Source organism: Ceratotherium simum, chromosome 2 (assembly GCF_057802395.1).
Source record: "Ceratotherium simum simum isolate JZ-2026a chromosome 2, ASM5780239v1, whole genome shotgun sequence".
Classification (NCBI taxonomy): Eukaryota; Metazoa; Chordata; class Mammalia; order Perissodactyla; family Rhinocerotidae; genus Ceratotherium; species Ceratotherium simum.
The window spans coordinates 77,850,530-77,865,380 of record NC_141901.1 but is presented as its reverse complement, the minus strand read 5'-3'; the positions used below and the strand labels follow the sequence as shown (position 1 = coordinate 77,865,380).

The 14,851-nt window shown below is 34.3% G+C and overlaps 1 protein-coding gene across 1 annotated transcript in view; it reads right to left on the bottom strand.

Annotated features, from left to right (window-relative positions):
* Window positions 1–14,851, bottom strand: part of COL24A1 (collagen type XXIV alpha 1 chain) — a 346,899-nt gene that overhangs the window by 103,512 nt on the left and 228,536 nt on the right. The window contains exons 34-37 of the mRNA XM_087448191.1: window positions 6,290–6,343; window positions 2,001–2,054; window positions 1,467–1,520; window positions 112–165 (exon numbers count right to left, since the gene is read on the bottom strand). Coding sequence (XP_087304317.1) covers window positions 112–165; window positions 1,467–1,520; window positions 2,001–2,054; window positions 6,290–6,343 — 216 coding nt within the window. The remainder of the gene's footprint in view (window positions 1–111; window positions 166–1,466; window positions 1,521–2,000; window positions 2,055–6,289; window positions 6,344–14,851) is intronic.

Here is a 14,851-nt window from a genome sequence, read left to right as displayed (position 1 = left end):
TGCCACACAATAAGCAGATTTTTGTTTGGCATAGAAAAATAATTACGTCTAATATTTTAAAGATTTCACAAAGACATCTACTTTATATATAATGTTAAAAGTATAATTTACCTTTAATCCATCTTTTCCTTGGAGACCTTCTTCTCCAGGAGCTCCTGGTTCACCCTATTTTGTAGCAGAAACAGTAAGATTTACTATTTTGCTAAATAATTTATCTTAATTTTTTTTTGCCCTTGGTATCTATAGAAAGTAGCAGGTTTGCGTACATTTATTCCTACCTCTATTTTATTTATAAGGAGTATTTGACAGCACAAGCATGATTTAATTTGCCTAGAATAGCTCTGAAGATGATTTAAAGAGTCATAGTGTTGTAAATTCAAATATAAGATGATCCATAATATTAATAACTTTTAGATAATTAAAGGTAATATATATTCATTTGTTAGCTCTGGAAATTTATACAGCTAGACCTGTGTTTCTGAGTTTGAGGACTGTAAATACTGCATCTCATAAAACTAAAGTTTATGCTTGCTATACTGAATTTCACGGATTAATACAACTTAATTCAGTTAAAATCAGTGTACCAGATTTTTAAGGTCTGTATTTTCTCCCTTACAGAGCAGAGGCAACGATTAAGGCCTTGGTACATCAAGAAGCTATCTTTCAGATACAGAACTTACAGAAATGCAGAGCCATACTTTGGGAAGCTATTAAAGTAGTATTGGCTGTCCTGCTACCTGAACTATTTAAAAGTAAATTAATCAGTGCGTCTTCACAGTTGCCCCATTACTCCCACCACTGATACTTTCATTACCCCAAACTCACTGCCTGCCCTCCTCCATGAAAAGGGAAAACGAAAAAGAAAGAAACCGGACACAGAATATATCTCCCTACTTTGTCTTTTAGTAAACAAATATCTCTTAAAACTATTTTGGGCACGGTTATCTTGGGAAAAAATTTACCACAGCTCAAATTAAAGGCTGTTTATATTAGAATAACTTCCATAAGCTATCTAATTACAACTATTTACAATTATTTCCTTGAATCTTGTTAACTTTGCATGATTCTAGTTTTTAGTTGTTTTTTTAAACATAAATTAGATTTCAATCATTGTTCTGTCTTGTTAGGTCAGGAAACATCCTGAGAGTTGATCACTAGTGTTTGTGAATTTCTTCTTAATGTTACCATTAGCGACAATCACAGCAACTCCACATACTTGGCAAGGGGTCTGCGGAGTACCCCTGGTTCTGAGAAAAGGATGTATGAGGTTAGGACTCTAACTGCTACTAGATTACAATGTGAACAGGGTTTGGCATGCAGCTTTTGAAATTATGAAATAAAGACAAACATTTTCTATAATGCACCAGAAATATTTATTAATGCAATTTTTGAAGTCTTTAGGCTAAGTTTTGAGTCTCTGAAATAGGTGAGCCAGTGCCTTAAAATGATTTCCAGTGGGCACTTACCCGTAACCCTGGTTCTCCAGCAACTCCAACACTGCCTGCAGGTCCAACATCTCCCTAAAGAAAAAAAAGGGACAGATTAAATTCTTTTCTACTAAACCTGGGTGTCTATTATGGAGGGCATATAATGAGGATAAGGGTTCCAAAACATTTCCCATTTCTTTTCCTTTCCTCCAGATTAATTTATTGATAATATTTTGCCCCATTAGCTTTATCATTTGTATTCTCTCTCTCATATATATATGTGTGTGTATATATATGTGTGTATATATGTATATGCATATATATGTATATGTGTGCATATCTATATGTATTCCCTCCCTCACATATATATATGTACACATATCTGTATACATATATAGATATTATTTTTTCTGACAAATATTTTTTTCTGACTCATTTGAGAACACTGCCCATTTTTATCTGCTGTCCTTCACCTGCTTTCAAGATGGTAGGTGTTTGCCAAAATGTGGCAAACATAGGGGATTCAACAGTGAAGGTTTAGGGATCCTCCCCTTTACTATTCAGGAAGGTTACCTTTGCACCTGGCTCGCCCTGCAGACCAGATTCTCCCTCAATACCTGAAAGTCCCTAGAAGAGAATGATTTGACACATCGTTTGTACACATTCTTTTACCAATTACAAAGATAATAACAAACTCATAAGAAGATAGTAATAATTTTTAGCCCAAGGGTAAAATATCTATGTCCAAGAAAGGGTCTTTGCTGCCCATTTATAAACCTCATGGTGTAAGACCAGATAATTTCCGGGACCTTTTAATAGTTCAAATGCCAAAACAACATCATCTGAAATCAAGACTCTTAAGGCCAGTTTCTTCTAATCCTTCTTTTCACCATTTAGTCCTTGGTCAAGGACAAACTATCTCCTGTTTCCTCTTCTCTTTATGAAATAAAGAGATCTATTTTTGTTCAGCCCTCTGGAACACACTTCCTTAAAAAAATTCAGTTTTGTTTATTGGTTTTATAAAATATATCACACAAAACGACATGAATTTATTCACATTATAAAAGATATATATATATATTTATATAGCATTTTTTCCACTCTCCTTCATGGGTGGGTCCGGTTGGGAAGCATTTGGTTCCTTTTACTTTGAAAACATATAACTTCTTGCAACTTCTGGCTATTTCTAGAACTGGAACTCCTACAATTGCTATTGTATTGTTTTTTGTACGCCTCTCCCTTCACCCCTTCCTCACTCCCCCATCCTCTCTCCTTCTCCCCTCCCCTCTCCTAGCTTCTCTCTCTCCCTCACTCTGAGTGAGTGTAGTTTAAAGCATTAACTCACAATACTATCTTGATCAAGTTTCTGGTTTGCTTTCTATCTTTCAGGGATTCTTCAGAAGTTCTGATCCATGGATGATAATATTCCTTATAATTATTAGAGATTAAAATATCTTTTATGTCATTCTAGTATTTTAGATAAGAGGAAGTTCAGTTTTCCATTTTGACTCAGCTTCCGCAACCCATATTCACTCTGCTTTTTTTCAAAATAAAAGCTATACATGCACGACAGTACAGATGGACGTATAGTGAAAAGCCTCGGTCTCGTTCCTCAGAGGCAACTATTTTATAAAACAATCTTTGTTTTTAGTTCTCCTAGTGGTTACTTCTATAACTCAAGAAGCATACTTCTACTTCTTGATGTATCACCTTGATAAAAGTTTAGTTTCCTTATGCTCCCTCCGTTTTACCATAATTTCACCAATTTTTTAATAGTTATATTATTTAAAATTTTCTGTTGGTTACCTTTGTGACTTCTTTACTGTTACAAGAGGCAGTATAGTACAGTACTTAAGAGGAAGGACTATGAAGTGAGGCTGGGTTTCTGCTCTGCCTCAGAAATGATAGAATTTAATAACACCCCACTCCAAGATTAAGATTCTCTCTTGAGAGAGAATTCCAACTCTCTCAGGATTTGTTCCACATCAAAACTGCCTTTAATCTCACAGACTTCCTCTGATCCCTAATTTCTCCCAATCTGTCTGCTCCTCTTAGCTTCTTTTACTCCTTTCTTAGGCTAAATCCAATGGCTGATCTTCTGATCTCTAGGGTACCTCTTTTCTTATACCAATCTTGAATTAGCACTTGATAAATCACCTTCTCCATTTCTATTCCCAGTTGAATACTGTTGGAAAAAATCACTCTTGTGAAAAGTGGCATCATTACATGTTGAGAGGCACTGTGGCTAAGAGAATGGGTTGTGGAGAGAGAGACTGTCTAAATTTAAATGTAGGCTCTACCACTACTGCCAGCTATTGCTCTTGAGCAAGCTACTTAACCATTTCATGCCTTAGTTTCCTCACCTCTAGAATGAGAATAATAATTGCATCTATTTCACAGGGTGTTGTGAGAATTCATTAATATGGTAAAGCACATAAATATTGCTAGGCACATAGAAAGTGCTCCATAATTATTAGCTATTATTATCAATATAATGCAAATTCACAGTCTCCTACTTCAGCTTGACTTTTAGTGAGGTATAGCTGCTCTTTTGTCTTTAGCCATTCCCTCTTCCATTATTCTCAACCACTATTTTAAACCAGCAGATTTTCCTCAACTGACCTACTCAATGCCTATTTCTTATCATAACAGAATTCTTGTCTCCTACTCTGCTAAAAATCTTTAAGTTATGAGGTATGACTTCTCTTAGCTTTCTTTAGGCTCAGAGGATGTGGCATAGTATAGGTTATCAGCATTAGCTTTTCTAGAGTCAGATATGGATTCAAGGCCAGGCTCTGCTACTTGTTAACCATTTACTTGGGCAGATTAGCAGATTATGACCTTAATCTCTCTAAAATTCTTCTCTAGTCTCAGGAAAGAGTATTACCATCCATCCTGTTGCACAATCTAGAAATCTGGGAATAATTTTTGACTTTTCTTCCCCCTACTTTCCATATCCCACAAACATGCAGGTTCTGCAGAATTTATGTAATAAACATTTCTTAAATCTATCCCATTTTTGCCCTTTCTATGCCTACTACTTTAATTCAGACCTCCATCATCTCTTGTCTGGTTGAATGCAAAAGCCTTTTAGTAGGTATACATGTCTTTACTCTTGTCTTCTCAAATACATCCTCCATGCAGCTGCTAGAATTATCTTTCAAAAATACAAATCTGACTTGATCATTGCCCTGCTTATACCCTATAATGACTTACTATAGCCCATAAGATTTTTAAAAGTTCAACCTTCAGAACAGAGTAAACAAGACTTTTCATGATCTAACCATTCTCTATGACGTCATCTATTACTCCTCCTTGCTTTGACTTTAAGCATCAAAGAAACCATAATGCTTCATGTTTGCATGTTTCTGCATACTATCCCTTTTTCTAGAATTCCCTTATCTTAAGTTCCTCTTTTCATATGGGTAACTTCTACTCATTCCTTAAAACTCATCTCATCACCCCAAGTATTCTTTTTCCCCTTATCCAGGTTGGGTTAAGTGCCTATTGCTGTACTCCTATGTTGCTCTGTGATTATCTCCATCCTTGGGTCTAATACATTACAATATAGTTTTCCTTTATATGATTATCTTCTGGAATAGATTATAAACTCCTAGAGGAGTCAGGGACCATATTTCAGCCATCCTTGAATCCCCAGTGGATACAAAGTGCATAGCAAAAAAGTATGGCATCATCATGGAATTAAAAATAGGTCAACAAATCTGAAGCACATGGGGGAGGAGAAAAGTTTTATTGGGATGTGATTGAACAAGTCTGCAGAAGTTACATAATGCAGAACATTATTTATTATGTTACGAAATTGGCATTTTATTAAAGGCTATGAGAGCCCTTGAAAAATTTCAAGGAGAGAAATGATATGACAAAGATAAACTGGCAACAAGTAGCTAAGGAATGATGGGAGTTGGAGGAGATGAGGACTAGAGCACTGGCAACAGAAATGAACAGGAAAGGACAGAGCTAAGACATTGGAGGGGCTTACTCAAAGGGAAAATATGGTTGATTGGAGAGGATGAAGTAGGAAGAGCAGTCGAGGATGAGTCTCAGTTTTGGGTTATTGGGCATAAGGAGTATCTTGCAGTGAGAGGGGAATAAAAGGAAGACAGAACAGTGGGAAAGTGACGGATTTGTTTTACATATTTTAAATTTGAGATGTTTGTGGGATATCCAGGTGCATATGTAAAAGACAACAGAAAATCAATAACTGAAGCTGAAGAGAGAGGCATGAGTTAGAGCTAACAAGCTGAGAGCTATCAGAATAATATTGGTAATTAAAGTCGCTGTGATAATATGATTACTAAGCTGAGGAAAAGGAACGACAGTTTCACATCTGAGAAAGGCTAATCAGAAGGTAAAGAGCAGAACCAAGAGAGAGCAGTGTCACAGAAGCCAAGGGAGGAGAGAATTTACATCTAACTTATTTAGAGCTAAAGTTAACAAACAACAGAAATGAAGTAATTGGATTTTATAACTATAACAAGTATGGTTTATTATTCCAAAATATATTCTGAATATACTTCTCAATATTCATCTATAAAGGAGATACAACATCTCGGAGTGAAGAGCTCTCAAGCTGACTCTAAATCAGTGAAGGGAAAGTTTTATTTACTTTTAGTTCTGCTATTTAAATGAGGTGTTACGAGAACTTTATATGTATAAAATTAGGTTCATACAACATTCATCTCTGCTTTTAATGGAATTTTAGGCTTTATTTTCTAATAAGAAACAAAATATTATAGAATTATTCTTCAATATATATATCTAATATATCAACTTTACCTCAGGGACATCTTACAAAAAGTATTGAGTATTGAACTAACAAGAAAGAGCCACAAAAAAATTACCTCAGCACCCATTTCTCCAGGAGGTCCAGCATCGCCTTGCAAACCTCGTGGTCCCTATATATTAAAATAAAATTTAAGATGTGAGAATCAAATTTTATTCTATATTTCAATTAACATATGTATCTAAATATGGAATTTATAATATATAATACGTAATATAATACATTTATCAATGTATTACTTTACTCTCTGTATAAACAAAATTCTATATTTAGTTGATTCATCTGTGTTTTTTTGTAAATAATATTAAGTTATGTTTGGATTCAAAAGAAAAAGAAAAGGAAAGAAAAGACTAGCTGTCATTCTTTCACTCCCTAATTCATTCATTCATTCAATAAACACTTATTAAGCACCTAATAAAGTATGAAATATTGTGGTAAAGGCTTTCAAAAGTTACCTTATTTAATGGGTATAACAATTATAGATCTACTTAATATTCCTGGCAAACATGTGACAAACAAAACAGCATTTTTAAAGAAACAAATATATGAAATAAAACTATGTTGGACTTTGCTTGATGTCATACTTTACTGTGGTAGCGAGTCCAGCTGAACAATTCCTCTGTTTCACATGAACAGATGTAACAAGGGATAATCACTAAGGTGCAATAAAATGCATGTTGGGACCTTTATGGAAATCTTGGTCACTGTAATACTGAATAATACAATTTTAAGTAAACATTGAATGATTAGTTTATTGCATAAACATTAAATTCTGAACCTAAAGGATCTTCTTAGGGTGTGGAATAAACTTTCTGTTTATTACTTGTACATAGGGAAACTGATTTTTAAAAAATGTTTATTTTATGTCTTGCCATTATATTACTCTCTCTCGGTAGTTGCAAAAAATATAATTAAGTCTTTGGGTGTTATAAGTCTTTTAGGTTTGTTCATATTTTGTCTAAATAATAATGCTTTCCTTTCCTTACATGACCATTTCTGTGTCATATCCCATTATGCTGACTAAAGCTTTTTGAATAATGTTAGATAATACAGTGACAGTTGTCAATCTTATCTTGTGGTTCCCATGCTTCTAGTGTTTCCGTGTTTCCTAGTAGGTTGCATGCAGATATAAGATAGATATACTTTACCATATTACAGAATGATGCTTGACTTTACTAGAATATTTTGTTTTAATTAATAGACTTAGAGAGGTTTTAGATTTACATTAAAATTGAACAGAAAGTACAGCAAGTTCCCCTGTACTACCCCTTCCAGTTTCCCCTATTATTAACATCCTGTATTGGTGTGGTACATTTGTTACAATAGATGAACCAATATTGATACATTATTACTAACTAAAGTTCATAGTTTATGTTAGTAAACTCTGTGTTGTATAGTTCTATGAGTTTAGAGAAATGTATAATTTCATGTGTCCACCATTACAGTATCATACAAAACAGCTTCCTTGCCCTAAAACTCCCCTGTGCTTCACCTATTCACCTCTCATCCCCTTCCCGTAACTCCTGGCAACCACTGATTTTTTTTACTATCTCTATAGTTTTGCCTTTTCCAGAAAGTTATAGGGTTGAAATTATATGGTATTTAGCCTTCTCAGACTGGCTTCCTTCACTTAACAGGATGTATTTAGAGGTTCCAATATGTCTTTTTGTGGCATAATAGCCCATTTCTTTTTATTGCTGAATATATTCCATTGTATGGATGTACTATAGTTTGTTTATCCATTTACCTTTTGAAGGACATATTGGTTGCTTCCAATTTTTGGTAACTATGAATAAAGCTGCTATAAACATTCATGTGCAGGTTTTTACGTAGAAAAAATTTTCCACTAATATAGGTAAACACCAAGGAGCATGACTGCTGGATCGTATGCTTAGAGTATGTTTAGTTTTGTAAGAAACTGCCAATTTGTATTCCAAAGTTACCATAACATTTTGTATTCCCACCAGCACTGAATGAGAACTCCTGTTGCTCCACATCTTTGCTAGCATTTGGTATTGTCAGTGCTTTGGATTTTAGCCATTCATATAGGTGTGTAATGGTATGTCATTGTTTTAATTTGCAATTTTCTAATGACATAAGATGTTGAGCATATTTTAATATGCTTCTTTGCCATCTGTATGTCTTCTTTGGTGTGGTGTCTGTTCAGATCATTTACCCTCTTGTTAGTTGGATTGTTTTTTTCCTTATTGTTGACTTTTAAGAGTTCTTGCTATATTTTGGATATAAGTCCTTTACCAGATACGTGTTTTACAAACATTTTCTCCCAGTCTGTGGCATGTCTTTTTATTCTCTTAACATGTCTTTCAGAGAGCAGAAGTCTTTAATTTGAATGATGTCCAACTTAATTTTTTCATTCCTGGATCATGCTTTTGGTATTGTATCTAAAAACTCATTGCCAAAATCTAGGGTCATGAGATTTTCTCCTATGATATCTTCTAGGAGTTTCAAAGTTGCATTTTATATTTAGGTCTATGATCCATTTTGAGTTAATTTTTGTGAAAGGTCTAAGATTTTTGTCTAGATCCATTTTATTTTTCCACCTGTGGATATCCAATTGTTCTAGCACAATTTGTTGAAAAGACTATCAATTGAATTGCCTTTGCTTCTTTGTCAAAGATCTGTTGACTATATTTGTGGAGTTCTCTTTCTGGGCTTACCATTCTGTTCCAATTATCTATTTGTCTATTCTTTTGTCAATACTACACTGTCTTGATTACTGTAGCTTTATATTAAGTCTTTAAGTTGGGTAGTGTCAGTCCTCTGACTTTGTTCTTCTTCAATATTATGTTTGGTATTCTGGGTCTTTTGCCTTTCCATATGAACTTTGGAATTTGTCAATACACACAAAGTAACTTGCTAGGATTTTGACTGGAATTGCATTGAATCTATGCATCAAGTTGTGAAGTACTGATAACCTAACAATATTGAGTCTTCCTATCCATGAACATGGAATATCTCTCCATTTATTTAGATTTTCTTTGATTCCTTTGATCAGTGTTTTGTAGTTTTTGTCATATAGGTTTGTACATATTTTGTTAGATTTATACCTATTTCTTTTTTTTTTGATGCTAATGTAGATAGTGTTGCATTTTAAATTTCAAATTCCAAGTGCTTATTGCTGGTATATAGGAAAGCAACTAACTTTTATATATTAATCTTGTATCCTGATATCCTGAAACATTGTTATAATTGCTTATTAGTTCCAGGAGTTCTTTTGGTCAATTCTTTGGGGCTTTCTACATAGACAACCATGTCATCTGCAAACAAAGACAGTTTTATATCTTCTTTCTCAAGCTTTTATTTCCTTTTCTTGTCTTATTGCATTAGCTAGGACTTCCAGTACAATGCTGAATAGGAGTTGAAAAAAGAGGGACATCCCTTCTTTGTTCCCTTGTTCTTAGGGGGAAAGTATCTAGCTTTTCACCATTAAGTATGATGTTAGCTACAAGGTTTTTTATGTATGTTCTTCATAAAACTGAGGAAGTTCCGCTTTATTCCTAGTTTGCTGAGAATTTTTATCATGAATCGGTATTGGATTTTGTCAAATTATTTTTCTGCATCTATTTTATATGATCATAATTTTTTTTTTAGTCTGTTGAAGTGATGGATTATAATTGATTTTCAAAAGTTGAACCAGCATACCTGGTTGCATACCTGGGATAAATCCTAGTCGGCTGTGGTGTATAATTATTTTTATATATTGGTGGATTCAATTTGCTAACATTTTGTTGGAGATTTTGAATCTATGTTCATGAGACATATTGGTCTGTAGTTTTCTTTTCTTGTGACAGCTTTGTCTGGTTTTGGTATTAGGGTAATGCTGGCCTCATAGAATGAGTTAGGAATAGTATTCCCTTATTATCCTTTTAATGTCCATGGGATTGGTAGTGATGGCCCCTCTTTCATTTCTAATATTAGTAATATGTCTTCTTTTTTTCTTGGTTAACCTGGCTAGACTTTTTAAAATTTTATCGATCTTTTCAAAGAACAACTTTTTTGTTTCACTGATTTTCTCTTTGGTTTTCCTGTTTTTAATTTAATTGATTTTTGCTCTGATTTTTATTATTTATTTTCTTCTGCTTACTTTGTATTTAATTTTCTCTTCTTTTTCTAGTTTCGTAAGGTAGAAGCTTAGTCTATTGCTTTTAGATCTTTTTTCTTTTCTAATATAGGCATTCAACACTATAAATTTACCCCTAAGCACTGCTTTCACTGCTTCCTATAAAGTTTGATAAGTTGTATTTCCACTTTCATTTAGTTCAAAATATTTTTTAAATTTCTCTTGAGACTTCTTCTTTTACCCATGTGTTATTTAGATGTGTATTGTTTAATCTCTAAATATTCTGGGTTTTTCTAGTTGTGTTTCTGTTATTGATTTCCACTTTAATTCCATTGTGGTCTGACAGTATATTTTGTATGACATCTCTTCTTTGAAATTTGTTAAGTGTGTTTTATGGTCTATCTTGGCAAATGTTCCATATGAGCTTAAGAAAAATGTATATTCTGCTGTTATTGGATTAAGTAGTCTATAATTGACAAGTAGATCCAGTTTACTGATGGTGCTGTTCAGTACAGCTATCCTTACTGATTATCTATTCGCTGAACCTCTCAATTACTTATAGATGGGTGCTGTGAAGTCTGAGAATTTCAAAATCTCTGCCATATCTGAGTCTTTTTCTGATGCTTGTTTTGTCTCGTCAAGAGTTTTTTCTCTTTTAGCATGTCTTGTAATTCTTTTGTTGAAAGCCAAACATGATGTATCAGGTAAAAGAACCAGAGGCAAATAGGCCTTTAGTGTAAGGTTTCATGTTATCTGGCTAGGAGTTAGGTTGTATTTACTGTTTACTGTACTGTTGTGTCAGAAGCTAAAATTCCCTCCTAGTGTCATTGTTCTTGTCTTGTCTGTTGTCCTCAGCCTTTCCTGGAGACCCCTTAAATACACAGACACAAATAAAGTCTGTGTATGCAGTTCTTTTAGCTGTAATCCTCTGCTATCATACAGGAGCCCTATTAATATGGTGGTAAGTTATGGGGGATGGAAAGTTTTCTATAGTTCTATGATTAGGTCTCACTCTTTTAGTGAGTGAGAGCTGGGTATTTCCTTTCCTTCATGTCAAAGGCAAGGAAGGGCTGGAGTTGAATATTTTCCTTCCTCTACTCAAAGGCTACAGAGGGCTCAGGTTGGGAATTTCCCTTCTCCTAAGTTCATTAGGCTTTGGTAAAACCCCAATAGTTGAGGCTCTGATAAAACAGTCTCCCTTAAGGGCAAGCCTTGTTAAGGAGAACAGAGAACTCCAGGTGTGTTTCAAAACTTTTCCCCTCCCACTGCTAGAAGTAGGAATGGATTTTCTTCTGATCTTTAATAGTGAGAATCTGGCAGGTCTCTTGGTGGTTAAAGCTCAGGAACTTGTGGGGTCCCACCCAAGACAGGTCCCCTCTGAGTTTTTTAACACTCAAGATAATCGACACTGTATCTCCAGCAATTTGTCAATTACAATTTAAAGTGGTCCTTTCATCCAGCCATGGGCTTCTGCTTCTGGGAAGTTGTGATTCTCTGTATCCCCCTGCCTGTCTCTCCAGTTTTCAGGGCAGCAGTTTGTCCTGTGGCCTCAAATCTCTGAAGGACCTAAGAAGGACTGTTGATTTTCAGTTTGTTCAGCTTTTTTTCTTGTTTTAAGGAGGGGAATGACAGCTTCCAAGCTCTTTACATTTCAGACCAGAAACCATTTTACTATGATTCTTAATGAATCAAAAATGGTTGTTGACTTTGAATACTTGTTTTTAGGATTTTTCACTATATCAGTGATATGTTATATCAAGAACTTCTTAATATTAACTAATTTCTCCTTTTTTGTAATTCTTGCATTCACTTCATTGAGGTGGATAATTCTTTATATATATAGTTGAATTTTACTTGATTTTGTGGTATTTAGACTTTTACAATCATATTGTAAGTGAAGTTCATCTTTAGCTTTTTCTGTGGGTGCTATTTTTGTCTGATTTTAGTATTGTCAAAATTCTACTGAGACACTGATATAGGGTCTTCTTTTATTTTTTGTTTCCAGAACTATTGCCATTTTGTATATCTTAAGTAATTTAATGTGGAACTGAGTGAGGTTTTATCATACACTTAATTAACCTGAGAATCCTGTTAATTATCTTTTGAGGTATGTAGAAGTGACCTCTGGTACCTTGAAAATAATATTTTTTCAATTACAGGGTATATTCTGAAGCAAGTTTATCAAGAATTAATTTTTTAAGATTATAGCATTCCCCTCATCCTCCTTTTTAAAGGCAATTTTCAATGTTTAGAGACATCAATGATATTTATTTGGGTCAGGAGATTGTTTTTTCTGCTCAAGCTTTCTGAATAAAAGAAAGAAAAAAACCTCGTACCATTTTCCTCTTATTGAGGGCCACTGTATACAGTTGAGCACTGCACAAACCTAGGAGCACTATGTATCAGTTTTGCATTGATTGGATATTTTTTTTGTAAATGTGAAGAAAATCTAGATCAGAAGTCAGCACACTTTCTTTTAAAGTGCCAGATAACAAGTATTTCAGGCTTGTGGGTCGTGCAGTTTCTGTCACAACTATTCAACTTTGCTATTATAGCATGAAAATAGCCACGAATACAGAAACGAATGGTTGTAGTTGTGTTTCAATACAACTTTATTGAACTCACTGAGGGCTGTAAGTTTGATCTAGATACATAGTTTTGCCTACATACTTCTAAAGGAATCTAAGATTTTCATGAAGGGTTTAAGATAGGATATGATTAAGGCTGAACTCCTAACTCATACATCTGATTTCCCTCTTACCTCCTTCAGTTTCTTCTGCAGTTTCATCCTCTTCTACCAATATTTATAAAATGTTGAATTTCTTCAAAGCTCAGCCTTAGATCCTTTTCTCACTTCTGTACTCTCTCGCTAGACCAACGACTCCAATATTTTTAACTTTGGCACATTTCTGTACTCTGAGCTCCATATCCAACTGCCAACTTCACATTTCTCAAAGGCACCTCAAATTCAAATTGGCTAAACTGAACTTATAATCTTCCATTCTCAAACCCAGATTTCTGTTGGTATTCCCAGTTTCAGTGAATGATATCATTATCTCATTAATTCTTCAAGCCATAAACTTAGGAATCATACTTCATATACATGATATCTATCTCCTATTTATTTATTTTATCTTCTTTCAAATCTTTTATATATATCCTCTTTTCTTTGCTAATCAAAAGGGTTATACCATCTCTTAGCTGGATTACTGCAACAGAAAGCTGTTCCTGTACATTCTTGGTCCCTTCCAATTTGGTTTAAGTCATCTTTACAAAACAATAATATGATCATACAACTAGACCTATCCCTTCAATGACATCCCTTTGTTCTTAGGATAAACATACAAACGCTTGGGAACAGGGCTCATAAATCTGCCTGTGTTTTGCCCCCTCCCTCCCTTTCCACCCTCGTCTTGCACTTACTTCTCACCCGACTCTCTGTGCCACAGCCATGCTGGCCTTCTTTTAGATCTTCAAATATTTAGGGTTTCCTCCCAGCTCATGGCTTCTCTCTGGAATGACCTTTTTCCATCTTTGCCTAGGTAACTACTATTCATCCTTCAGATCACAGCTCAAATGCTCTTCCTCTGGAAGCTTTCCTTAACCCCAGATTAGGACAGTTTCTCCGTTATACATTCTCTCAGAACTGAATTCCTATACTTTATAGAATTTATCTCAGTTTTTAATTATCCATTTATCTCTGTGATTATTTAATTAATGTGTACTTCTACCATTAGACTGAAAACTCCATGCTTATTACTACACTCCAAGTGCAGGTTCTTAATTATTTGTTGATTGAATGAATGAATGGTCAACTATCCAAATCCCAATACTTGCATTGCAATGAGCAAACTAGTTTTGAAGCTTCCCTGGGAAAAAGAGACAATTCTAAAAGGTATTGACTATAGAAAAGCTGTAGTCCTCTCTATTTTATTAGTCTCAAAATACAAATATGTTTCAACATCTCTTCTGGTATCTTTCATTTTACCAAATTACTTCTGTTCTTTTCTTTCCTATGATTTGACCAAGCAGCTCAAATATATGAAACAAAGCCCATTATATCTATCATAAATTGATTTATATTTTATTTACCAGCCCCACAGACTAGGCGACCTGAATGTCAATTTTAGGTGCTGTTAAGCTATTTAGTCTTTTATGGCTACGGTATCAAATCTTTTCTTGTGCAAAGCCTAAGATATTGTCTCTGCTGTTGCCATAGCTCTGTTGACACACTTATCTTTACTTAAATGTGTTCTTTATTAAGATTAAACTAGTTTTCATTCCATTTCACTTCATCTAATATTACTGGCTGAATGATTACACCTTTGGGTATATGACCTTTTCTTAATTCAGTTTAACAAACGTGCATTAGGTAGATATAATATGCCACACATTATACCAGGAAAGAGGATTACAAAGGTGAAAGAAATAATTTCTGACTTTGAAGAGCCACAGACTTTTAGAAGAAAGAGATATTTAAATAAATAATGCTAAAGAGAGTTGCATTATTTTTTATCAAATAAATATTAGAATTGGGAT